Source organism: Molothrus aeneus, chromosome 8, assembly GCF_037042795.1.
Source record: "Molothrus aeneus isolate 106 chromosome 8, BPBGC_Maene_1.0, whole genome shotgun sequence".
NCBI lineage: Eukaryota > Metazoa > Chordata > Aves > Passeriformes > Icteridae > Molothrus > Molothrus aeneus.
In genome coordinates, this window is record NC_089653.1 from 16,343,359 (window position 1) to 16,370,503 (window position 27,145).

The window sequence follows — 27,145 nt, forward strand, 5'->3', positions numbered from 1 at the left end:
ACCATTAGAGATCCAGCTTTAGTTTTGGAAATTTTGATGCTGTTTTTTTTCCTAGCTTGCATATTTTCTGTTCTAAAATAGAAGTGTTGATTGTGTGAGTAAGATGCAGCTTACTCTTCCATAGATGTTGCCTCTTCAGTGAGTAATGAGTAAAATGTAGTTATGCATGCATGTCATTTTCACTGGAGTAAATAGAGTACGATTATATGATGGAAGGAATTTTGCTGATTAAAAAGCACCATTTACTCATATTTGGGATGAGGCTTTCAGCAGAAGAGAATCAGAGTGGCAAAATACCAGTGGATAATACAACAGAACATGCAGAATATTCTTTCCATGGCAAAAAAAAGTACTCTGGTGTATGCTCTGCAACATTTTCTTCTGCCTTGGTACAGATGTCCAGATGTAGAATAAGGATAAATGTGTGGAGACTCCTCTTGTGCAGACCTCTCAGTTCATAGCATTCTTTCAAAAGAAGTTAATGGAACAATAGTGATGCGAAGTCCGTTAAAGGTCGAGCTGAACGGTGAGGATTGGGTTGGAAAACACAGGATTTTTTGTTTTGCTCTCCAGCAGGAGGTAATTTGAGTTGGGTGCCGGGTTGTGCAGGCTGAGATCCTCAGTGCAACTCTCCCAAGCTCTGTCAGTCACATGTGCAGAACTGTGGTGTCTTCTCCAAGCACATGAAAAGCAGAAAGCAGTGTACCCAAGTGCATCTTGTATTTTGCCTTGGAGCTCTCTGCTAGCAAACCAAGCACTGTTTTTGGGAATGAGGCTGCAGTTTTCCAGAACTGCAAAAGAACAGTGCCAAACGGAGAATATAAAAGGCATTTCTGATCTGTGGGTGTTCCAAGGCAACAGACAATTTGTTGTCAGTTAAAAGCGAGTCTGCAAAACCAAATTCACTTGGGAGCAAAGAAGATCATGAAGGCTTGTAAGAAATGGCATTTTTCCTTATGTATTTTAAACATATTTCTAAGAAATTGGATTTTGTGGTTTGGGGTGGTGTATCTTGTGGGATTTGAGGTTTGTTTGGATTTTTTTTTGTGAAGAGTTGTTTAACCCAGAAGAAAAGTGCCCTCCTGAATAATAAGGATTTGCTTGATTGCTTTATTTGAAAGTTGTTTGGAAATACCTATAGAACTGGGAAACAGATGCAATTGAACAGAAGAAACTTGGTTGCTGGGACTCCTATCAACTCCTTAATTATGTTTCTTAAAACCAGAGGAAGTATGACATATAGCTACTTCAGGAAATATTCTAAAAAGAAAATATTTAAGTGGATAAAATAGCAAAAAAAGGCAATGTGGAGTGCTTGTTCAGCAAGGCTGGAAAGAAAAGAAGGGGAAAAAATGGCAATGCCAGATGAGAGAGATTCTCCCTGATAGTATCTCATAGGCTTTGCATTGTTTTCATGTTAAGATCCCTTTTTATGCTCAGTCACTTAAATAAGTGTGTATTTGCAAGATCTTTTTTTTCTTTGTATTTTGATTCTTTCAAAATTAATTTTTGCTTAGATATCTTTTGTTCAGATTTACTTATACTGGAAGATATTTCAAAGTGCCTAGGTTCTCAATTTACGTCAAACTCCAGATTATGGAACATGAAACATTTTGTTTCTGGAGGTTAACATCTTACAGATATCAGAAGTTTACTTTCACCCAGTGATTCAACAGTAATAAGTGTTTGAGCTTTCATAGAGTGTCATTTTTATTGAGACACCTAAAGAGTCATATTTATAGGAAGTATGCAGCTGAATTAACTTCCACCTGCAACCCTTTCCTGCTCTCTAGGCATTACTTTCTAAGATGAACTAGAAAAATCCAGGAGATAAATGGCAAAGTAAGGGATGATCATGATTAAAGCCTACAGCTAGAAGAAATATTATTATTATTAGTATTAGTGTCGTCTCAGACAACTTCCTCTACTAAAGTTTTACCATCTGAGCTGGATACCACTGCCTGTCAAAAGATCTAATCACGTATTGCTAGACGTGTCTTGGTTTGAAAAATTAAATACATAGCTCAGCATTACTAGTGTGGTGTTCTGTTCTTACTGGAGTCTTTGTCATCAATTCTTTATTTCTGTTTCTCTCATGTGAATTGAAGACTAAGAAGGCTAAATTCAGTAGCTCCAGAGAAAGTAACACATAACCAGTGTCATGAATATTTGGTGGAAAGAGATGCTAAGACCAAAATAATACTGTCATTTCTCCTCCTGTTCTAAAGACTTGTGTGTGTGTTGGATTTTGCTGTTCCAGAAATTACCAGTTGCTCAAATGAATAAAACCCCCAAGAACTTAATTCCATCCTGTCATTCCCTCCTTGCTGAAAGGGCTGAAAAAGTAGCAATCCTTGTCTTTCATTGATAGATAGCTGTACTCCCTCTATAGTTTGAGTTTATATGTGGAGTGTGATTTCTCTTTACAGCACTGCATTGCAGTAATGCTCAGGCAGTGCCCATGTGCCAGAATCCCTTGGACAGAGGGACTCAGGAGCACAGACATTTGTCTCAAATGCTTTAGCTGTTGAGCATGTTGAATATACCCAGCTTTTAGTTCTTATTTATGCCTTCTTTAGTTTTCTTTGCTGGTTTTTATAATTTCTTTGGAAGATGCTCACATAAAAAAAAGCAGCTCATTCTTATTATTGTTTGCAGGTTTCCAACCTGTACCTGTATGACAGTGTGCTCATGCTGGCCAATGCTTTCCACAGAAAACTGGAGGACAGGAAATGGCACAGCATGGCAAGTCTGAACTGCATGAGGAAATCCACCAAACCTTGGAATGGAGGAAGATCCATGCTAGAGACTATTAAGAAGGTGAGAAAAGGCAAACCACCATTTTGTGAGCAATTGAATGAGTTGCTTCATGTCTATTTGAGCATTTGAAGGTTTTAACTTGTATTCAACTTTTCTTTGATGTATTACAAGCTAGTGATCTACAACAACCAAGGACAATCTGCAGCTCTTAAACAAGCAAATGATTTATGATAAACAAGTTGCGCACAGTGCAGTGTGGGTCCAGTGGTGCGTGTTCTGCTTCTGTTCTCTAGCTGCCTTCCGTGCAGGAAGTAGGATCAGGAGTAGTCATGGGCATTGATTCATGCATTTTTGCAAAAGGATAACTTAAGGGGCTTGAAGTGGGCAGGAGGGGAAATAAATTATGAGGTTTAAGAATTATGTTGCATTTTTGACAGCTCAGATAGCTTTGTAAGTTAGCTGAGCGTTAGTAAGTATCTACTTGTGTACTGTATCCCAGAGCAGAGCAAGAAGGATCTGATTTGGCTAAGCTGTCGCTAACAGTTACACTGTCTTGCATCATGCTGAAATACTCAAACGTGGACAGAGCTGTGGCTTTGCAGACACATGGCAATTTCTTGTATAAAAGTTACTTGATCACAAGTAATAGTAGAAAAAAACCTAATTTGTCACTATTCCAACTTTTGTAGTTGTTCAGAAGAAACTCCCTGTTCCCAAATATATATTGATGAAATAATTTTTCTTCAGTAAAATGATGCAATTGGGTCATTCTGACAAGTTCTAATGATGCCATCCTTTGTTGCTAAATTAATTTGAACTTTGATGTTACTTCAAGCTTCGTTGCTACAAAGCCAGAATCAAACTCTGTGATAGCTTCAGAGTTGCAATTTTGTCTTTCCTTCATGCCTCTCTTGGGAGCACAGCAGGTGCCCTCTTTGTTTTGGTCCTCAAGGCAAGAACTGAGCCCGCTGCCCTCAGTTACACTGGGAAGGCTGTTGTCTTACAGGCCACTAAGGCCCTTCTCTTTTTCTTTGGGGTCTGTTTCTGTGGACAGTAATTACCTGATGGCCATAAACACTGGGTGTGTCAGTGCTAAAGTATTTTTCTGAAAAAAATTGAAAAACTGCAATCTTTTGTCTAGTGCTGGGTTTGAGCTACTGAAGAACATGCAAGGGCCACATTTAAGTTGACTGTAAACATGATTTAAACATATTTGGCACACATTTTATGCAGAGGAGTGTTTATGAAAGCAAATATATTCTGTTCTGAAATTTCTCAAACTTACTTCCTTAGGGCCATATAACTGGGCTGACTGGTGTTATGGAGTTCAGAGAAGATGGAGCCAACCCCTATGTCCAGTTTGAAATACTGGGCACCAGCTACAGCGAAACATTCGGCAAAGACGTGCGGAGGGTAAAGATATGCTGCTTCCTTCTCTCTTTTGTTTTCCTCTGAATAATATACATCCTGCCTCACAGGAGAAAATGTTATTCTTCAAGAATGAATTAGTGCTATGCTGCAGAAGACATTTACTCTTATGAGAAATATTTTCTAATTTATTACACACTTAAATCTTGAAAACTGGTTTTATATTGGTAGGCAGGAATCCTGCAAGATATTTCTTGTATGCAGTAACGATGCAATGGCATAAGCATCCTGTGAATATAATAGTGAAGACTGCACAATTTAGCTTATGTATTTTATTGTTAATTAAGATAGAATTGCTGTAATAGAAATATGGAAGATACAACACAATTGGCACTTGTCTTACCAATGAAGACAGCTGAGTTTATAAATTACATAAACACACGAGGATGTTTTAAGTGTAGCTGCTGCAAGAATTTGAGATAAATAAAAAATTCTGGAGAAGAAAATTTCCAAAATGAAAGATGCTCTGTCATGAAAAGTAAAGATTGACCTATGGTGGTAGCTGGTGGAACAACAACAAGGGTGGAACTGCCAAGGACTAGAAGTCAGTTAAAGTGGTTCCATAGGATTGACATAAATTGTTTTGTTCTGTGAAGGCTACCTTTAACACACTCAGGCAGAGGGGATGCTCCAAAAATATATCAAACTCTCAGTTGAACAGTTAGGTTCTGATTGGAACCCATGCTGTAAGTAGTTTCTAAACTGCTCAGATGGTTGAAATACAGACAATACCATGGTATGATCAATGGGTCCTACATTAAACAGAGCTGACCAAAGAGGATTTCACACATAATTAAAATATATGTGATTTCTTATTTTCATTTGGCCGTTGGTTTCTGTGATTTGTTTCGATTTGTCTGAATTACAGAAGTGTAAGTGGAAAAACAAGCAATTTTTGTTTACATAATTATCTTTTTCAGCTAAACATGAGATTCCTTCAGAGTCTAATTTGGCGCAAGGATTCTGGACATGGAGCCAAAGTTGTGCAATATCTATTAGAAATTTAACAGAAGGGAGACAAGTATTTGAAATGCATAAAGTTGCAGGAGATATAATTGAAAATTTTCTGTTGCCAAAAATACGCCTCTGAACACTTCAGTTTGGCTCTTCTATTGTGGTGACCAGAAAAGGCTATTTCTCAGTCCACTTTCATTTCTAGAAGATTGAAAACAAGGAAGTCTTACGTTTCAATCACTATGTGAATTATAAAAGATTATCTTATTGTCCTAATTTTGGAAAAAAGTGTTGCCTGTTTAATAAAACAAAGTTGGTTTAGGAGGTGTAGGAATCAATCCTGGCTCTTAGACAGAAGTATTTTCCTCACTTTATGCACAAGTCTGCAAAACAAAAGTATCTGGTGCCATGTGAGATGCTGCGGACAATGCCACTGTTTGCAGCTGCCAGTCCAGAGAAGCCTGAGTGTCCTGTCAGTGCTGTGTTATCCCTAGCACATGGATGCCATGGGGCATTTAAGTTTGGTCCCATTTTGTTACAGAACTCCCAAGTGGCTTTGCTTAAGTCACATAATTGCTTGATGCTTCAATATTTACCTTCCAGTAAAATTGGCATGAACACCACAGAGCACAGGTTTGAGCCTTACAGGCAAACTGGGATGTGTGAGTGTACACTATTAGGTGTTTCCTAATGTGCATTTCAAAAATGGTACCGCAGATACAAATGCTCTCACTTTGGTATGTGCAGCACACTGACCAAATTGACACATAATCCAAAGGTGTGAGGTGGAGATAACTAAGATATCATTCAAAAGCAACCAGAGGGCAAAGAAATAGGTAAAATGACTAAACAGGAAAATTACAAAAATGGCTGACCTGGTATACTGCTGATTACTTTTGATCCCTAGTGTGCTACTTTGAGGTTGTGCTGCTAGGTGGTTAATATAGGAAGGCTTAACTCTTTGGGTGTTAAATTCAGAACACTATTGAGTTCCCAGAAATTGAAAGGGAGGATAATTCTAAATGGGTAAAAAGCTAATGGCTGTGGAATACTGCTCTGAGCTAAAATAAAGTTCTGGAAATTATCCTTTCAGTCTAATATATAGTGAGAGTAAAAGTCAGCAATATGCTACAGAGGTTTGGAGAAGTACTTGGAAGAGATGATCCCTCTTAGAGCAAAATTACCATGGAACTACTGGAGTTCAATTATTTAGGCAGCTTGACTTTTTATTATTGCAGCAAAAATATGTTACAGCTTAGAAGTAGTTTTAAAGGCTCAGAAAGTCATACTTGTGTTATTTATATTACTTGGGTGGGAGACCAGTTCTGATTTATTGTCAGCTAGCTGCTTCTGTTTCAGCCTTTGGTCAGGTTTAGCTGTGGAGGCATGTATTTTGGGTAGAAAACAGAGGGTTCTTTCTGCATGGTTTTATTTATGTATGAAAAGCATCTGTAGTTATTCATCCCTGTCCAGACCCTACAAGAAATCTTTGCACTTAGAATTAGTGAAAGGATAGGGCAAGAGACTGCAATGTTAGAGGGAATCCAGTCAAAAGCTTTAAATTGGACTTCTAATGCTCAGCATGCCTTACAAAGTTTCTTGGGGATCATTTCCACCAGAAAGATTCCTGGGAGGATGTCCAAGTCAGTTACTCAAATCTGCAGGAATTTTCAAAGCTATTTTGCAGAGGCATGTTGACTCTCCTGTTTCCTGAGATCTGGTCTTTCTGCAGACCATTTTTCCTTCTGCTAGCTGTGATTTAGTTATGATTGCACCTAAATATATATATTTCATTGCTCAGTGTAGCTTCTTTATTCTACAAGTCACTTTTTCTTCTTTCTTACTCAAGTCTAAAACCATGTGGTTTTGGTAAAGGCTGACAGAGGCTTTTGTGTATTTTGTGTGTTACCATTTGTTTTTCCTTTGGATATACTTAAGTGAAAGGGGAACTTCAGAAAATGTTCTAATTTCTTTGGTTTAAACATAAAAGAACAGGGTATGTCCTTTAAGGTATATCACCTTGTTTTACAAAAGGCTCAGGTAATTGCCTTCTATTCACTGTGTGCATGTGGAAGTTTAGAAAGTGTCGTCTATTCATGGTTAAAATAGAGATTTGTGAGGTGGCTTCTTGGGGCATTTGAAAGCTGAAGATTGCTAGAGAAACTGAAAAGGCTTAAATGTCTGCTGCTTGATGATTCCCACTACGATTTACATTCCTGATATCTATAAACACCTTCAGAAATAGCAACCAGAATATCTGTATATTTTAAAAAAGTAAGAAAAATAAGTGGATGTAAAGTGATAAGGGAACAGAATAGATCAAAAAGGAAAAAGCAAAAATAAAGCTGATGTCCTACTTTCACAGTCCATTGGTCATAGAAGGAGAAAGAAAGGCAGGACTACATTAATTCACTCCTTAGAGACTGTCTGTATCATTAGCTCTTATTAATGAAAGCCTTGATGGAATTTTCAGAACATCTGGGCTGCTTCATACTTCTTATGTTCCTGCATTTGGGTAGATTCTACACGATATAAGAGCTGGATGATCCAGCTGTGAAGGCAGAGCTAAGGGAGCTGGAACTCCAGGGTGGCTTTCCAACAAGTCACCACATCACTGTGAGCTCTTGAGGTGTAAACCTACTTATTCTCGTTGGACCGTGTGTGCAGAGAGCAGCATAACAGCTAACACACCTTGCAGGGATGCGATTAGGCTGGGTTAGGTGATGCCTGTAAGGAGCTTTATGATAATCTTCATCTTCCTCTTTGGCAGGAAGATTTTCTGTAAGTGTGAAATTATGTGAGTATTCCGTTTACTTTATGACTGGGAACATATTTTTTCTAAAGCAATCTGCATTTCTTCCCCAAGCTGGCTGTAATGAAAGCAGAATTAATGGTTTGCACACATTTTGTATTTCATAAGAAGCATTCTGTTCAAAATGATAATGTTTATAATTTGCTATTCATTTCTGTCAGTTGTATGTTTTATTTTTTAAAAAAATTACATTTTCTTGAAATATCATCAGCTTTGTAAACAGTTACAGTTGTTTCCTACAGCACTTCTGAGGCAGACTGCAGAAGTAACTGTAATTAGTTTTTGTGATATGTTTCACAGTTGTTGAAACCACATTTTTGAATTCTGATATCATGGTTTAGTTGGGATTGTTACTTTTAGACAAAATCTCATTATTATCATGATGACAAATCCTATGCTTGTTATTCATTGCAAAAACAAATGGTATTTTCAGACATCTGCGGTATCAAGTGCTTTCACCTACAAGAATATTGCCAAATCCCATCATATGCTGCTAAAAATTATATTTGCACCAAAAGAATTATGTGGTTCCTACTGTAGTTGAATCAATTTTACTTACCTGGAAAAATACATAACCTAATTGTCTGGGTTTAGCTGTAAAACAGATTCCTGCCTCCTGTTTGAGCACTTCATAAATAGACACTTGGGTGCAGTATTTCAGTTTTACTGTCTGGCCAAGGTATCTTTCAGCAGAAGTGTAAGACTGAACTTATGGCTACTTTTGATAACTAAAATCCCTCTGTTACTTTGCAAAGGGCAGAGTCCACAGTCCTCTCCCTCCTGGTAGAATGCAATTTCCACATATTTACATTTGGTTAAACTTTCTCTTTCTGCTTGAGTTGGTTGAGTGTTGTGGTGCAATAATTTGGAAAAAGAGCATTGTGATTCATCCTATTGATGAATTGTGCATTGTGTCAAACTGAAGAAACAACTGAAGTATTTTACTCAATATAATAAACCCCTTAAATTTTTATTTCTGGTTTCCTGTGCATATATGAGGAATAAAAATAAATGCATTCCTTGCATATTCCGTAAGTTGAATTATTAATGGTGAAAAATACAGCTAAATGTATAGGAAATAGCTGTGATCAATTTTTAAATAATAGAAGAAAACTAAAGAAGAAACATAATAACCTGGTTTATTTTGGTTTGTTTTTTCCCTGAAATAAAATGGGGTCACTGCTTGCCCAAGTTCTGCAAATTGGGCTTTTCTGTCTAGATGAAATATACTTAATGTTGTGTATGCATTCATTGTAAAATTCTAGCTCAATTATTCCACTGAAGAGTGGGTAAGCAATTTTGAAAATGTATTTTTTGTTGCAGCTATGTGATACATAGTTATTTTAAAGTTTTTTTAAATTCTAAACTATGTTTTTGGAAAGCATTGCCAATGGGACCTATGCTTGTGTATAAACTGTTGCTTGTATTTGCAAATTGTGCAAGTGTCAACACCGAGTAAAAGGGATGTCTTGAAAATTTGAGTTGGAATTTGTCCCAGCATAAGATCATGCTGGTCTTCCCCTTTGGAAGGCTGCTAATATGACATTTCACAGTGTGAAGCTGAGGGTAGATTTTAAAAAGCAGCCATATCTCCATATCTGAGGCAAGAGTGGGGCCAGCAATTAGGGTGCTGCAGAAGTTTTCACAGCCACCTGCACCACTACCTGTAGGTTTAGAAATTCTGTTTAATTTCTAAGTCACATATCATACTTACCAGGTTATAATGAATTGTGGGTATAGCATTCTCCTTTTTTCACACATATGCAGTAGTGCATAAAATTGGGATAATAGGAGTGCTAAAATCAGCCTTGTAAAAACAGTTATATCTTTAATTATGGAGTTTTCACCAAAGCTCCTGTAATTTACGGATGAATCCTAGGGGGGTATTCAGAGTGGGATGACAAGAAAAGCCCCTTTCTGTAGCTCAGCTGCTGAAGAGTCTGTGCTGAAGTTTGGACACTATGAAAAAACATATATTTCCATACAGCAACAGGTCAGGATTTACTGAGATTAACAAAGAAAAAGGAAAGAAGTCTTTGGAAAAAAACTACACAAATTCTTTTTACCTTTTTGGAAATCCAAAAATGGAGATTATTTACAATTTTTCTTTTTCACAGTATCAATCTTGAACAAAAACAATAAGCTCACTACTCCAGAAATGAGGAACAATATGTCTCTTTTAATATCATGCTCTGAGAAACATCTTTGATCCATGTTTGTTGTTTAAAATTCACACCTATTCCAGAATTTTCTGTTGAATGTCGGAATAACTTTTTTTAATATAATACCTGTTTAAAAAAACTGCTTTGGAACAAAAAAATAATATTGATAATAATATTAATGCTGAAATACTGATATCTTAGCTGTCAGATGGAATAGATGTCATCTTGCCTTTTATAAGGACATAAAATAACGAGATCTAACATCTCTTCATTTACAGCATGATCTCACTGTCAGGGACAGTTGCAAGGACTGTATATTGAGGGAGACCATGCACAGTATCTTTTCTGCAGTATTTGAAAAATGTTTTTAATTCTTCTAATGGTTGCTGCCTTGTATCATTTGATAAACTGCAAATACATGTAGGCCAAGCATAATTTATGAAGTAATTTATTTCAGCAGTAATATTAAAATCCAGGGTGACTCTGGTGCCTGCCTGTGTATATTGCTCTGATATATTCAATATGTCCAAAAGTGGATCTTTAAATATAGGTAGTTAATCTATTTGGTCATGCTTCCATTGTAGTTAAGAAAAATGAAAGAACTTTATGGTTTCTCTTTAGTCTTATTAAAATAAACTGCACAAATAGAAGTTATCAAAATTATCTAAATTTCTCCTTCTGTTTGTATTTTTATTTCTGCCATTTCATGCCAGATTACATTACTGTATTTGAGTAAATACTTTCTCACTCAGGTTTTCAAAGGAGAGGTTTAATAAGAAGATTTCTTTGTGATCAGCCCATATGTGGGACATGAGGAACTCTGTGTCACCAAGTGGCAGGAACTATCTTGCTTGCTTTGACCTGGTTCCTTAATTTCCTTATGCTTAAAAAAAGAATAATCCTAATTCCTGAATTTACCTTTATGGAAAGATACTTTTAAAAAGGCATCAGAGTTCTCATTAAACTTCTTTGTCTTTATTGGCTAATTCACTGCAATTACAGTATTTGGCAGAAATTACCTGCTGCTGTTCCAGTTCCTTACAGAACTGCCTTTAAAATTGAGGACTTCCTGTTTCCAAACGACATGGGAAACACTGAGTCTTACCTTAAAATAGGTACAATCTATAGACAGTGTGAGCCTGTGTCAAGGAAAGAATTCCAAAATATGCCTGGTCCAGTACCACAATATGTCTTGCAGTGGGAGTAGATAAGTTTATGTATTTGGGTAAAGTACACAGATGACATGTAATAAAACTTGGTTTTAATTTTGAAAAATCATTTACTGGAATGAAGATAGGCTTATGTAACAACTAAAATAGAATATTCTTTCTGAGCATGGCACAGTATGTCTGTACTTTTAATATGTTAATGAGTGTGATGAACAAACATCTACTTAACTGACAATAGCATCTTTCCTATGAAAAGGCAAATTGCAGACTCAAACAGACTTTACTAATGAGGCCTGAAGAACTTGAGAATATTGGGCTTTGTTGGAAAGCAGATGAAATGAGGAGTAAAGGAAAAACAACAAATAATCCAGGGATTCTCTTTTACAGTGAAGGAGTTAGGGAAATATCTTGCTGGTCAGTATTGACCAAAGCAGATAGCCAGATAAAGGTTTTCATTTAGGAAAAGGAAACAGCATAAAAATAGTTAAATCTGACACCAGTTATTTGTTTTTAATTTACTTGCCAAGACCAGTTTCCCTGAGTATGAGCAGAATGATAAAAAAGAACTTGCTTGCCTATGGCAGTAATTTCCTCTCAGCTGGAGTACCACCAAAAGGTCCCAAAAGGGTATGCTTTACTTATGACCCTTGCAGTTGTTCTCACTGTGTCTGAAATTCTTGTGCTGTCTTCTGGTCCTGCCCTTTCTTTCACCACCACAGGACTTTGGGAAAATAAAAAAAGGGAAATCAGATTCTTTCTCCTGGATGCCCTGTGTTCTAGGATACTGTGTTAGGGGTGAGAGTGGCAGTGACATTTTGTGTTAGGTGGCTAAGGGACTGGTGATTCCACATTTCAGCTTGTCGAGGGAATTGCAGGTTTCAGCAGGTTAACCTCAGTATCTCCCTGCACTGTTCACTGTAAAGTCTTGCATTTTTCAAGTTTTATGCATCGGTAATATTTTGTTACAATGCTCTGAGAGAAGTGGGAATGTTTTAAAGTAGGTGAAATAGCAAAATTTAGGGATGCTATCTGGCTGATACCAGTTATTGGGCATTTGTCTGGGTTGTTTTTTAAGTAAGGATTGCTATCTAAATATACATGATGTTGGTAAAATTCAAAAGCAGTTGTACTTTTACAAAGCAGTCTTAAGCTTTCCAAATATTGTGGTTGGCCAGAGAGGTGACTAAAGGTACTGATGCTTGTAGTTCCTGGAGCCTTACTAGAAAGTAGCCCTAGACAAGTAAAAAAAAAAAAAGTTAATATTTAGCAACTAGGAGCGTGGGTGATATTTAATTGTATGAGAACATTGCAGTTTGAGTAGTTCTGGCATCATCTGTAATTTTCTTAAAGCTTCATGTGCAATTTATTCTGCCATAAGATACAGTAAGGCATAAATTTGCTTTGCAAGATTGCTGTCTGAGCTGTATTGAATATAAACTGAGCTCATGCTCTCAAGCTGCTCTTCAATACCAAAATACAAAGCCACTGTAGCTATTTGCATTTCAGTAGCACCTGGAGGCTGTGGTTTTGTTGTACTGAGAGATGTCCAGGTAATTAAATGTACAATTATTGTGTAATATGTAAACCATGTGGTTGTGTGTTCAGAAATCTGCTACTGCTGTTTTGCCATTCTGACAGGAAAGTGCTGTCATAATCTAAGTTTGGAGAACATTCAGTGTTGGGACTTCTCCAGGGTGTGTGCCAAGATAGGGATGAATATTTCTCTGGATCAGGTGTAAGGTGTGACTTTCAGGGTAGCTATAGCAAACAGTGCTGCTCACAGCTCAAACTTGCAGAGAAGGCAGCTCCTTTCTGGAACAGAATCTGAAGCTGTGTCTGCTTTTTTTCTTTCGTTTCTCCTACATTTTAAAATAAATAGGGAGTGGAGTATTTCATAATAGGCTTTCCAAACTTTCTCAGTAATACTACATGATGATTGCACTGGAGAAACAAGTGTTAGCACTCCATGGCTTTTGGAGTGGGCAAGAGAGGGCAAAAAGATAACACAAAAGATTTCCTTTATGAGCATGGGGGAAGTGCACTGAGGTTCTGTTGTTATTTTTCATTAACTCTGATTGGTTTTTGAGTGTTCAGTGGAGGACTGCTCCTCGATAGACTCACTGAAAGACCATTCAGCATTCAGGGCTTTCTTCTTTTTTTGAACACAAATAGGAGCACAGTAACCAGTGAAGCAAAAAACACAGATTTGCTGGCTGAACTGGCTTAAAATGAAAAAAGGAATTTGAATCTAGGGTACAGCCCACAGACTCTGCTACTCTAGTGTGGCTCTTATTACAGCACATTTCAGTTCCTTTCTTAATTAAAACAAAATGTCTAGTCTTTTTGGGATCTCAAGAAGAGTCTCTTATGTCAGAGGCTTGTTCACTGGGTTTGCTTCTCTTCCTCTCATGCATCTCCCACTTTCAGACTCGGGTGATGAACCTCACTTGTGTGTTGTGTTCTGTGCCCCATAAACTTCACTCTGTTCAGGAGAGAAGCCACAATGTCCCCCATTTTGGCAAGAAATCCAGTGTGAGACTGTGTGTAGACTGGCTCTGAAAGACTGGTACCTTCCTCTACTGCCCAATCACAACTTTTTAATAGAGCTCAACATATAGTCATACTTGAACTGAGAGATTAAATAGATTCTAGCCATTCTCCAGAACTATATTTATTTCCTTACTGTTTCTATTTTGACTATCAGATGAATTGTTCAAAGATCTATAGCTACTATAGTTTGATTTATTAGAAAAGTAAGGAAGAAAATGTAAAATGCCTAGTGTTAAATCTCAGAAGAAGAAAGAGGAATGTTCATATATGTTTTCATTCTTTATGTAGTGTGCTTCTGTGTATTTTTCCTATGGGTGGTATTACAGGGCTTTATTATCAATTCTACTGTGTCAGACAGGTTTCTACACCATCATAACCCTTTATCCATGATGAATTCTGTTTAATCTTTTTAATTATCCACATACCATGCTCCTTTTCTATTTCTTCCACTCCCAAGCTGCTGTGCAAAACAGTCATTTATTGTAGCCAATAGAGAAAACCAAATGGGAAATATGGATTGGATGGCCTTTTGTTATTTCGTTCTTTTCTTTTTTGGTGAGATTTCATAAGGAAAGGAGCTCAGATACACTAGAAGGTCATTTTTCAGAACTAATGGAAATTATAAGGTAGTAAGTTGTTTTGGCTTTAGAACAATTATTACAATTACATTAGGTTTTTTTAGCATAATTTATTCTGATTTTTCAAGTTCACAGGAGAGAGTTATGACTTTTAGCAAGCACACTGCAGGCAAAACACAGAATAGTTTGGATTGGAAGGGTCTGTTCCTCTTTGACCTGTCACTCCATGAGGGTAAAAAGTCCCTCTCAAGCTCTCCTGTAGCCACCTTTAGGTAGTGCAAGGTGCTATAAGGTCTCCCCAGAGTCTTCTCTTGCCCAGGCTGGATAACCTCAGCTCTCTCTGTCTGTCTTCCTAGGAGAGGTGCTCCAGCCCTTTGATCATCTTCTTGGCCTCCTCAGCACTTGCAGCAGGTCCACATCCTTGTTTTAAGTTGGGGACCTGAGAGCTGGATCCTGATATTATCAGGAAACAATTTTTCTTGCTTAAAATGCATCAGTTGCCAAGAACAGGTACGCTACAGCCTGTTTCTTCATAATAAACAGCACTTCAGAGAGGATCTTCACCTACCCCCTGCTCCTGCTGCCTGCCAGGTTATCTTTCTCTATTCTCACAGATTTTGAGCAAAATATTCCTTAAGAACCTTTGCTCATTTTCCTCGTGTCCCTGTACAGGAGGATTTATGAGAGGTATTTTGAATATTGATACTGGATTTTGAAGATAAGCTGCCCTTTTTTTTGGCAAAGAAATAGAGTTATCCGGATCCCCTAGAAGGATGAGAAGAATTGGAGCAGCGAGGATCTTTGCAGCTTCCTTCCCTCCTGTGTCTCCCAAGTTAGCCTGCCCACATTAATAATCTCCATTCCTCCATGGCAGTAAGTCAGGCTGCAGCAAAGATTAAATATCCTTTCCTGTAGCTGAATTAACTTTCTAGATGTAGGTGGTATAAAATAGGTACATCAATGTACTTATTGCCTCTCTGGCTTTAATTATTTCAGAAATGCTGTCTGTTCTGAATTCATATTAACTGTGGGTATTTCCTGGCTTAAAAGTTTAGTGTCAGACTAGCAGCAAGGCTCTGTAGAGCCTGGCTTTCTAGTTGAAGTGAGCTGTTTTAATTCTGATTTTGAAACACCACTCTGGAATATTTCCCTCTGTAGCTCTGGCTTTCTTCAGTAGGTATTTCACAGCCCAGCCCAGAAGGAGTGTGTGGATTAATACTTCTCCAGGTCAGTGAGCAAAGGAAGGAATTCTTTTCTTCTCCTTTTCCATTAGAAGTAACCACACCTTAAACCCAAAGCCATTTGTGTACAGACACGATCCTGCCCCATCATTGCTTCAAATCCTTCCCTGTTCACCATGCTTCCTGTCACCAAAAATAAGCATTAACAAAGTCTTCCAGCACAGAAATTGAGATGGCTGCTAGCTTGATCTATCTTAGTTCCAGAATTTCTTTACCTTTCTGTTGGTATCTCAAAATCACAGAATCTCAGACTGAGCTGAGTTGGAAGGGACTTACAAGGATCATGAAGTCCAGCTGCTGGCCCTGCACAGGATCACATAATGGGCCTGAGAGCATTGTTCAAACACTTCTTGGTGCTGTGACCACTGCCCTGGGGAGCCTTTCAGTGCCCTGCCACTCTCTGGGTGAAGCAGCTTTTTCTAGTATCCAACCTAAGCCTTCCCCAGCCCAGCTTCAGGCCATTCCCTTGGCTCCTGTCACTGTCAGCACAGAGGTCAGCTGGGCAGCAGCACAGTGCTCTGTGCACCAGGAGCACAGGCTGTTAATCTGAGCAATCCCAGAATCCTGGGGATGCAGTGATTCATGAGGAAGGGACCTCCAGCTGGCCTGCAACTTAAGCAAGCTGAGAGAGTCTGTTATTTAAGTACTGGTTTGATTGACAGCATCTCTGCTGAAATCCACTTCAGCACTAGTTCTTTTGCCTTCCTGATGTATTTGTACTGAAGGATATCTGGTCTCAGCTGTCTCAGATTTCTTTCATGTCACAATGTGCTCGATTGTAAATCCAAATGGTCTCCCCATTTTTGTTGCTGTTAACCATTTGCATAAACATGTGCTGCATCTTTAAATTTTGGGCAAGACTATAAAGCATGAAAACTCTTATAGATGTATACTGCATCTATAGATTTCACTGTCTCCTAATTTTCTCTGTGGCATATGAGAATCAGATTTTCATATCAGTTGCTTAAAAAAAATCAAATCAACAAAAAGCAATTCTTCTGGGAGCATTTTGAAGGCTTTATATGGACACATTTTTAGGATGGAAAAAGCACAGCAGTAGGATTCATTACTTTGCTTTGGTGTGCTGACTAATGCTGTCAAAAATTCAATGTTGAGAAACAAGACATGCCCAGTGGAAATGCAAGGATATGAGAAAACCAGAAAGAATTTATGGATACTAGTCATCAATAAACCTGACAGACAATATCACTGCTTCCTTTAGCTGATTACAAGCTAGAAATGCAGCTATGCTTTCCAGAGTGTACATTATATTACAGAACTTAATATTGCTGTGAGGAAGAGATTTTCTGTATTATCTCTGCATGGTATTTTGCAGACAGTCCTGCAATGTCCCTCAGAGTTCTCTGGGCTGGTCCAGCTGCAGCACAGGCAGGGCTCAGCTCTCTCCCTTCCCCTCAGCAGAGGATCTGAGCTCCCATCATGATCACACACCTGGGGCACTCCTGCTCTGGTTACTGCACAGGGAGAGCAGAAAACTGGAAAGCTGCGATATTTGGGATGCTTCAGTTGCCTCTAGCACAGGAAATTGTAACGTTCCTGTGTCACCTATCAGCTGATGAGGATTTGATTGATATTTTTGGACAATCCCAAAAAAAGGCAACAGGTTGTCTAGTAATAGTATAGAAAGAAAAATAGGGCAAATTTGGATATAAAGAAAATGCAGGCTAGTTTAGCACATGTGCAAATAATTAAATCAGGTGTCATTTTCTAAAATAATAGCTGTTTTTCATAGGTTTAATAAATAGTTAATCTTCTAGGTCAACTTTTTTCTTTGTTTTCAGAAAGCTAAGAAATGTTTTGGCCATCATTTTTATCTGTGTGATTTTCAGTTTCAGGAACTAATTCCATATAGGGAATTTTTTGTATCTGTATATATACATACATTAGCTTCTTTCACGTAAAGGTAGGCTTTCTTGTAAAAATCTAACTAAATTTTACCCCAGCTAAAATTAAAGCAAAGAAAGCTTTTTATTTTATTTATAAAATAAATAATAAAACCAGTAAAAGCAATAATTCCTTGCTCTGTAACTGGCAGGCAGTGAGCACAACCAGTGCAGGTGGGGGTTCTGTTTTCAGAAAGGCAGCACATTTAAGGTCACCCAGCTAAACACAGCAAACATACAGCAGCCCTTTAGCTTCTTTGCCTGTTGCTTCTCTTTGCAGCCACTCCAGACGCCTTTGATTGGCTGTGCATCATTAGCAGGCATCTATAGACCTCAGCTGAGAGTTTATTAAAACCAGGTATTTTCTAATCATGAATGCGTCTCTGATTCTAATTTAAAATTTATAAAGTCTCCTTTATTAAAGCTTACCCTCACTTGGCTTTTCTTTTAATTATCTGAGAGAAAAATGCATGAACTTTTTTTTCCTTTTAATTTTTCTTTTGCAAAGACTGAAATATTGAATTCTAGCTAGCTGGAATTCTAGCTAGCTGAACTTTGATGTCTTTCTTCTACTGCTGCCTTTTGTCTTCATAGAAATTTGGTCTCCCTAAGGTTACCTTCATATGAAGACCTTTAGACTTCTGCAGATCTTTATTTTTCCTTAGTAGAAAATGCGGCTGCCTCAGAAATGGGTTTTGAATGGATTTTTAAATTTCCTCTTCCTTCAACTGTGGATTTGCTTCATTCTGTATCATATAATAGCTTTTTATAAATATTTTCTCTTACTGTTTTGTAGTAATCTGCTTACAAGGACCCAAGCCTGTTTAATTGCTATGACAAATTATGTGCTCTACCTGGTCATCTCCCAGCTAGATAATTTCTAATTCTCTTAATAGATGTGTTTGGATGATAGTGATTTATGTTGAATCATAGGCTATCTTGAGTTGTAAGGGACCCACTTATATAATCTAAATGATTAATTTAATATAGGGGCCAGGATACAAGTATATAGAAACCACCTTGTTTACAAAAATTCTTCAGTAGTATAGGGTGTTTTTTAATGCATGTTTTAAGGGATTTATCTGGAGAATGTGGGGTCGGGGAGAAAGGACATCTGGGAAGAGCAGCTGCCTGGCTTCTTGTGAAAATTAGGTGTCTTCAAGGTGGCCAAAGTCCAGTAATGAAGTGCAAATTGATTTGGATCTGATCACAGTCTGGCTCTGTCCCTTTCCCAGCCTAGCTTGCGTTTCCTTTAGGTGTATAATATTGGCCATAATCTCTTGTTTAACTTTCTTGCTTGTATTACAGTGCAAATTAGCCCATTTGTGCCTAGCTAGTTTCTTCTTGAAGTTTATTCTCAGTTGTGTTGTTTCTTTGAGTTTGAAGCAGATTTTTAGCTCTATTATTTAATTTGTGATGCAAATTGTCTTCTATTGAGATTAATCTAAGATGCTAGTTTCCATCCTCCTGAAAACTCCCTTGACTTTCCCCTTCTCCAACTATTGTGTACTTTGAAATGATTTACCTGTCATGTCTGTTGACATTGTGACTTTCCACTGCAAAAATTACTGAATACATGTGCAAAAAGATGAAGGGCCCTTAGGATGAAAATATCTTTACTACAGTGATTATGCCAACAGATGAAATTCTCAACTGCATGTGGTTCTTTTTTCTTCAAAACAAGAAAAAAATAAAACATTAAAATTTCAGATGTATTATAAACCTCTGATATTGGTTTTTGAAAAAAAATGGTAGACATCTACCTCAATAAGGTTTTAAACAATCTTTCAACTTCAGTACTTTGTTAGATTATGCCCTCAGGAATCTATTCTTTTTATAATTATGACCCAGAGGAAATATTCTTGAACAGTAAGATTTTTCCCTGCTAATAGCACAGTAGATGTAATACTGAATTCATGATTGTTTAAAAGCTTTCTGCCAGTATGAGGTAAAATGAACCAGCATCTTTGAAACAAGATACTTCTTTGGGTTGAATCAAGAACTGTAATAAAGGCAAAATAAATTCTAGGAAACATGTTGAAAATTAGTAGGTTGAAGATGAAAAGAGTGAAATTATTAATAAGAGAGTTTCTTTCATTACACAACAATAGGTGCCATTTGTGTTGTTGGGAGATTTGTGGTTAAAATCAAAGGATCTGTGTTCTCTCAGCGCTGTTCTCTTGTCACCTTTTACTTCAATGGCAGTGAAAAGATGTCATGGGGTCAGTTTAATTTTCAACCAGAAAATGCAGTGTTTTGTTAATGCTCAGAGTAGTTTGATCAGTGTTATCAACACCACAGTCATCATAATTATTCCGTATTCTAGAATTCATATTGGACAAAGACTGCAGAGCAGTGGCACTTCCAAATTTGTGTGTGTCTTTTTCTCTATTTTGAATATGCAGAAAAGTGCATAAATTTCCTCTTCCATATTGCTGCATGAGGAAAATAAATGGTAGAATAACCTATTTGCAGGCATGAAATTGCCATGAGTTCATTTATCAGCTCAAAGTTTTCATAGAGACTACAGGCCTAGGTGTAGTTTTATCTTCAAACCTTGTAGTAGAGGAATAAAAAATGGAGTCTTTATAGTGACCTCTTCTGGTTTTAAAATCAAGTTTAGCATCTCCAAAATCTGGTAATGGAACTGTCTTTCACAGTTGGTCTCCATCGTAAGGAAAAAAGCCCATTGTTTTGGGTTTCAGCTGCCTCTGATTTACCTTTTTTGGGATTTCGATTTTTCAGCCCAGAATCAGGTTCAAACCTTGATGTACATGGAAATACCCCTTAATATCCAAATGTATTTACTTTTCTGATATTTTTTGTCTTACTAAAATTTTGTTTCCAAAATAGGTATTCTTTGTTCTAGTGTGAGACTGGAGCTTGCTTTTAGTAGAAATGTGTTTACATTTTTGTTTTTAATTCTGAACTTTGGAATCTATTTAGTTCACTTTTCCCCTTTTCATTGTGACAGAAAAATCTGAAGCGTGATAGTGACAGTGCCTAATATCTGTACATAAATAGTGAGAACAAAATATGGACTTGCTGACTTCTTCTCTTAGACTTCATCCATGTGTCATAATTTCATGTTGCAGAACACATATTTAATATCAAAATGCAGGAAGTAAAAAGCTGGTGCATTATCTTGGTGGTGTTTTAGATCCTCTTCAAAAATTTTGATTTCTTTATGTATTTTGAGCTATGGTTATTTTTCTGTGTGTTATATCTGCCCTGAATATCTTGTTTTGTAATGCATAAAAGACAGGTGGTGATATACCATTTATATGTGACTGTTCAGAAAGTCAGAAACAACTTATTTCACTACAGCAGTACAGGAGAAGTTGATGTCCCTGATGAGACTCAATTCTGTCAGGGCTTCAGCTCTCCTAGCACAATCCTGGCTGCTCAGACAATTTCGCTGTATCCTTCCCAGGCTTCCTGTCCTTGCTTGACCCCTCTGTGGGCTTCCTTTTAGTCTTTGAGTTTGTCCAGGAGCTCATCCATGCAGGCCTGCTGGTGTTTTTGCCTGGCTTCGTTTTTTGGATGCATCACTCCTGAGCCTGGACGAGTTGATCCTTGAATATTGAGCAGCTTTCCTGGGCCCCTCTCCGCTGAAGGACCTTATCCCATGGCTCTGTGCCAAGCAGATCCGTGAAGAGGCCAAAGTCTGCTCTCCTCGAGTCGGGGGCAGGGACTTTGCTGTGCACCCTTTTCACTGTCCTAACACTTCAACAGTCCACCATGCCCTGGTCACTCCAGCCAAGGCTGCCCTGGAGCTTCACATCCTCCACCAGCCCCTCCCTTTTTGTGAGAACAAGATCCTCAACAATTGAGGAATAAGTAGAGAGCAGTGTGGGGGAAGATACAGAAGTGATTGAAAAGGGGAGAACAGAGCTGGAAAAAATTAAAATTAGAAAAGAGAGGATAAGTGGCAAATAATTGTATTTCTAACCAAAATATAATTTCATCGCATTGTTTGTAACCATACTGACAGTTAATTGAAGCAGTATCTAAAAAAAATAAATCTGTGAAAGCAAAAAAAATTATGCCAAGCGTAGTGGTAATAATTACAGGAATAGCCCTTTGATAGACAGGTCTAAAATTAAAGTTTGTCTTATTTATTTAGGTTGTAATAGAATGTTTGTCCTGTCTCTGTTATTAGAGATTAGAAGACATTATTGACTGTTCTTCCACAAGAAAACTGATAGCAGCAATCTCGTGCAAGGGGAAGTCAGACTCCTTTAAACCAGATGATTAACCTTGTCATATTTCTGCTGCTGTAGTGGGCAACACTGTCAGATGTTTGGATGCTTTTTTGGTATTCAACATCTTTTAATGAATTGAGGGGAGAAGTGAGGAGATCAGTGTAGAATAGAAAAGAAAAAAGACCACTAATATTCTTATTTTCTTGTGAGTCTATGGTATGTCTTGAGTAATATACTGAGCTGGGTAAACACTACATTTAAGACTATATTTGTAAAAATTCTCTTTCATATAGAAACCTTTGGAAAAGTCTCTAGATTTGCAAAGTTAAATGTAGTTTTATTTTGTGCCATAGTTCCAAGCTGTCCTTTTCTTATAAATGGAATGTCATGTTGACAACTTTCATTCCATTAAAACAATTTAAGGCTCCTACTGTACTTTAGGAAGTGTAGAGAGATTGGTTTGTGGTTCACTTGGATTAGTGCTAATTTAAAAATGACCAAATGAGGCCAATAAAATGCTTTCAAACAAATAAAGCTGTAAATAAGAGAATTAATCTCTAAGACACCAGTTTCACAAAGATCTCACTATGATACTTTGGTAATGTAATCTATGGCATGAATGTTCAGAATATGGTAGCAATAATTTAAAAACCAGTTCCTGAAATGTTCCTGTTAACACATACAGAAATTCACTGGGAACACTTAGCAAAGATATCACTGGTAAAGAGTGAGCTGGAACCTCAGTTTTCCTTACAGTTGTGGGAGAGCAGTCAAGTCAAGGGGTATTGATCAAGTTTTGCCAATTAAGGATCTTGCGTGGAATGTTCTCCCAGTAGAATTACAGCTTCTATTCGCTCTGCGAGCTGTGTAATAACAGTTCACCTAAGCATATCTAATCTAGCTTTAAATTAGCTTAGGCATTGCTAGTTTTATTTCCACAACACCATGAAATTCATACAAAGACTGCAAAACCCACTTATGTTCCTGCTAAAAACTTAGCAAGTACAGTTATGTGGATGCAGTAAATACAATGCAATTATTGTAAACAGGACTGCTATATTAACTGCTCATGTTCATGAAATTTTATGTTCCTTTTGGCATTATGCTAATAAATGGAGGTTAAGTAGGAGAATATCAGTGTTCTACTAAAATATTTCACTGTCTTAAGCACATTATGTTCCCTCTGAAAAACCTGGAGCTGTGGGATTTGTCTGTCTTACACCTCTTGTGGTGAACTCAAGACTTTGGGGAGGTTTGAAGACTAGAATTCTGATCTGGCTTTATTTTAGGCCTCTTGTGTTCACATTTTACCTCAGTCATGCTCCCAGTCAGTAAGCATAGAAAGCAGTAACATACCAAATTCAAAGTGGGGCTGGGGTTTTAAAATTTTTATATTGCTCATAAGGTTTTGACTACCCAAACCAAGGTTTATTTTGTGGGTTTTTTCCTTGTCAGATTTATCTGAGCACCAGAGGACGTATCTAGGCAGCTTATGATAAATACTAATTATGATATTTATTTGTTATGATGTTTAACACTTGAAGGAAGGGGTTCTGGTTCAGCAAAGCCTTTAACCCAAGTCTAAACTAAAAATTCAGAGTGGCTGTTGAAATTTTTAATTTCTTTGTTGAGCTGGGACTGAAATTTTGCCCATTGTTAGTATCCTCAGTTCTTGCTGACTCCAGTGAGAGCTTCATGCTTGACTCCTAGGGCAGAGGGCTGGTAATGCCTAAATTCCAGCCCACAGAGAAAATCTGGAGTCAATGTGTGTCAATCTGCAATGTAATTACCTTGCAAGCTCTGTTCACCAGGTATTAGCATTTCTTGATATCAAAAGATAATTCTCTTGGTTTATGAATGTGGGAGAATTTACTGAACTTGTTTATTGTACTATTGATGAAATTATAATGTCAGTGCTACTGTTATGGTTCATAAGTTAGACATTTTCAAAACTGTCTAATATCTCCAATTTCTAAGATAAAAAGAGAGAAAATGAACAGAAGTAGTGTAATTGTGACGTGCCTGCAGTTTTCCTTTGAATATTTATTCTGCAATAGTAAGCTGATATTGTCTAATAGAAATCAGAGCCATACTTACAGATGTTAATGGTTGATATTTTATATTTTGGAGTTCTGCTTACTCTGCTGTAGAGAAATTTTGCTGTTAAAATTTGTCATCTTTACCAAGTAATTTGAAGTTTGTGACATAATGGTAGAAGGAAGAACCTTGAAGATGTCTTTATTAGATAGCTCATCAGAGACACAACTAATAATGTTTTGCCATGACATCCAGAGGGTGTTCTGGGAGGAACAAACAACTAATCCTCTCTTTCTAAAGGATGCTATTTGGTTACTAAGCTGGTCAGCCTGTTAGGTGCAGCAGCAGTAAGTGATGCTTCTGCTGGCTGCCATCAAGGAAAATGTCCCTGCTTGCCTGCCACCTCTCCTGTGCTCTGCTATTCTCTTTGGTCCTTAGTGCCTCTCTTTTTGTCTCCCTCTGTGCATCTTCCTTCCACCTCCTGGCCTTCTTGCTCAGTTTTTCCTGGGCATTCCCTCCTCTTCTTCCCACCCCTCTGTGCCACTGCTCTGTGGGATTTAAACTGTCTACATACAAACATTCATGTTTTCTCTTTTATGTCCATCCCCTACACAGTATCATCAGTTGTATCAAGTCCTCACAAAGCTCCTGTCATCTTTTCTTTTTTAGCTGCTTTTTTTTTAAAGCTGTGTTATTTTCAGTATCATTTCTATAGTAAATTAGTATTAAGTTTGTCAGTGTACTTTTCAAAGGAAGTGGTGTGTTTGTGGTTTTGTTTGGGATTTTTTGAAATATGCATTTACTTTATTTTACTCCCCACCTGGGAAACTTGTCTTACAGCTCGATTTTCTTGATGAAGAAGCTTGATCCCCACTTCTGGGAAGTGACCCAAGTCTAGTGATCTGCACTGTCTTAGAAGAATGCCTCTGGTGTTATTTCATATATGAAAATGTACTTGAAATTTTACACAGTGAGTGATTTGATTGTGAAGAATATTTGAAATGAATATTTTAATATGAAACTCTAAAATTATCATGGAGAGTTGACAGGGAACCTGCAGGAGGAAGGATCATAATGTGCAACTGACATTTAACCTGCAGAGTTGATGGCTTTTGTTCCAGCTGAAGGTTCTACATTTTTTCATTCTCTGCATTTATTCTTGTGTATTAGAGCTTTTCCTGATGTATGGATAGCAGTGGGCAGATCTTTATGGAGGAGAAAGTTGATGAACCTGATTACTGTTGATGTTCTGCAGGAAGCCAGATAGGACCTGCAGATGTTGCCACTAAGTCAGCTACTACTGGCATTTCTATTGCCTCCTCTAACTTTGCTTATGTCCCTCTCTTCATTATCAAATACTTGGCAATAGGGAAGAGGGTAAGCTGAACACTGAGCAATCATGTTTTGAGTTTCAGTACCTAAAACCTTCTATTTCTCCCAGAAAATGCATTTGATACCTCTTTTATGTTTTCCAACAAATATTTCCCTTCGTAGCTCCCTGCAGAAAGAAAGATGGGAAGATAATTTCAAGAGATTTTTGATTTGTCTCTTAAAAATCAGAGATATGGTGTAATCATAGTACTCTGGCATCTGAAGACTCCAAAGCTTTTACTCTCACTTGCTGGTGACATTGCAGTTGGGGTTCACAGATTTAACTCATAAGCCAGCTAACCTCATGCATGAAGCAGGAACAGAATGACTGCCAGTGGTTCTCTCTTACCTTGCTAAATTACTTCAGCCAATAAAAAAAAAAAGAATTTATATGCTTTCTGAGAAATTTTGTTCTATCTGTTAGGTGGCAGAAGTTCACAGATTTTCTCAAGCTTTGCCCAAAATATGTTCTACGATGTCTTTTGATGCCGTTTCAATACCACATATTATTAAGTGCTGATCATTCGAACAGGACATTTTCCTGGAATGTCACCTCAAGAAGATCTGTGGCCAGCATCTTTGATTGCACAAACAAAGCTTGCTGACAGTAAAAAGGACTGAGCCTTGATAGCTGAGAAATCTTAATTAGTCAAGTGGACTGAAAGAGAGCTTTTTAACATGGTATTTAGAAAAAAAAATCACATCAAGAAATTCAGCAGTAGTGATAGCTACAGTTGGCAGTTTTTCACTGCAATGATGTTCTGGTGGATAAAATTGCACAAGAAAAGCTTTTATTTTGGTAAAAAGATATTAAACTGAAATTTAGAATTTCTTAACTGGCCTGAAGGGTTTAATTTTGACAAGATAATTAAAAAAGCACCACAATATTGACCTGTTTTAATATCATCTGCCTTGTATTGTGGGTCAGGTTCTCTCATATATTTCCTGTGCCTGGTAGTCCTGAGGGACTGGAATGCAACTGGAGGAATTTATTTAGTGGGATATGCAATATGCTTAACAACTGGTCCAGAGTAGGAAATTGAGAACTAGGATTGCAATGGATACAAGGAAATAGGTTTCAGTACTGGAATAGATGAGAACTGCAAAGGATTTTTCCAAGGATTCCACTTTGTCAAAACATTTTACTTGAATTAAAAATGTCTAAACAAAATGTTTTGACACTGCCCAACTTAGATTCCTCTCCTTGGAAAAGCGTCTCATTTCAGGAGGAAATCAAACTTCCTGGTGTCTCGTATGGTATCAGTTCCAGCTTTTTCTCAAGTCCAGTCATCACACCTCCTTTAAATATATTCATGAACTAGTGATGTTTCAGATGGGAGGATTTCTTGGGCTGCTTCTGGAAAGGCAACCCTTCTCCTAGAGAAGGATTCTATTTTAGTAATGGAATTGGTTCTGAAAGGGTTCTAGAGCACCCATGTTTTGGGAAGGAGGAAGGAAGAGAAGGCATCAAGGTGATCAGTGAAGCATTCCTGCTTGTTTTCCTCCCTGTTTGATCCTGTGCAGCAAAGGTAAATCAGTACACCAGGAGTGCTCTAACTCAGAAGCATTTTACTAGTGAGCTGCTGTACCAAAGGAAAGCTATATTAAAGTATGCATTGGGGATTTTGGTTATTATAAATTACATTCTTTGAAATCTCATTTAGAACCAGGAACTAAAATGATGTTGGAAGGCTCAAAGGATTAATTCTTCCTGAACAATAGACTGTCACTGATCACTCTGTAAAGTAATTATACTAAATTTAATTATAATACAAGTGCATTGTATGATAGTCATAGTGTGCCCAAAAGAGGGTTTGAAAAGGTGCCTCACAAGCATATGGACTAGCTCTGGGAGCACAGTGGCAAATTACAGATGTTGTAATTGAGTACAACTTAATATCAGGCTTTCTTAATTAAAGGTTTGGGGTTGTGTGGGGTGGGTTCTGGCTGGCACACTTTGCTTTTCAACATCAT

General features: G+C 37.5%; 1 protein-coding gene across 1 annotated transcript in view; it reads left to right on the top strand.

Moving 5' to 3' along the window:
• GRID1 (glutamate ionotropic receptor delta type subunit 1) overlaps window positions 1-27,145 on the top strand; it is a 485,602-nt gene that overhangs the window by 388,105 nt on the left and 70,352 nt on the right. Inside the window, exons 7-8 of the mRNA XM_066554224.1 lie at window positions 2,659-2,820; window positions 4,054-4,173. Of these exons, the coding sequence (XP_066410321.1) occupies window positions 2,659-2,820; window positions 4,054-4,173 (282 nt within the window). The remainder of the gene's footprint in view (window positions 1-2,658; window positions 2,821-4,053; window positions 4,174-27,145) is intronic.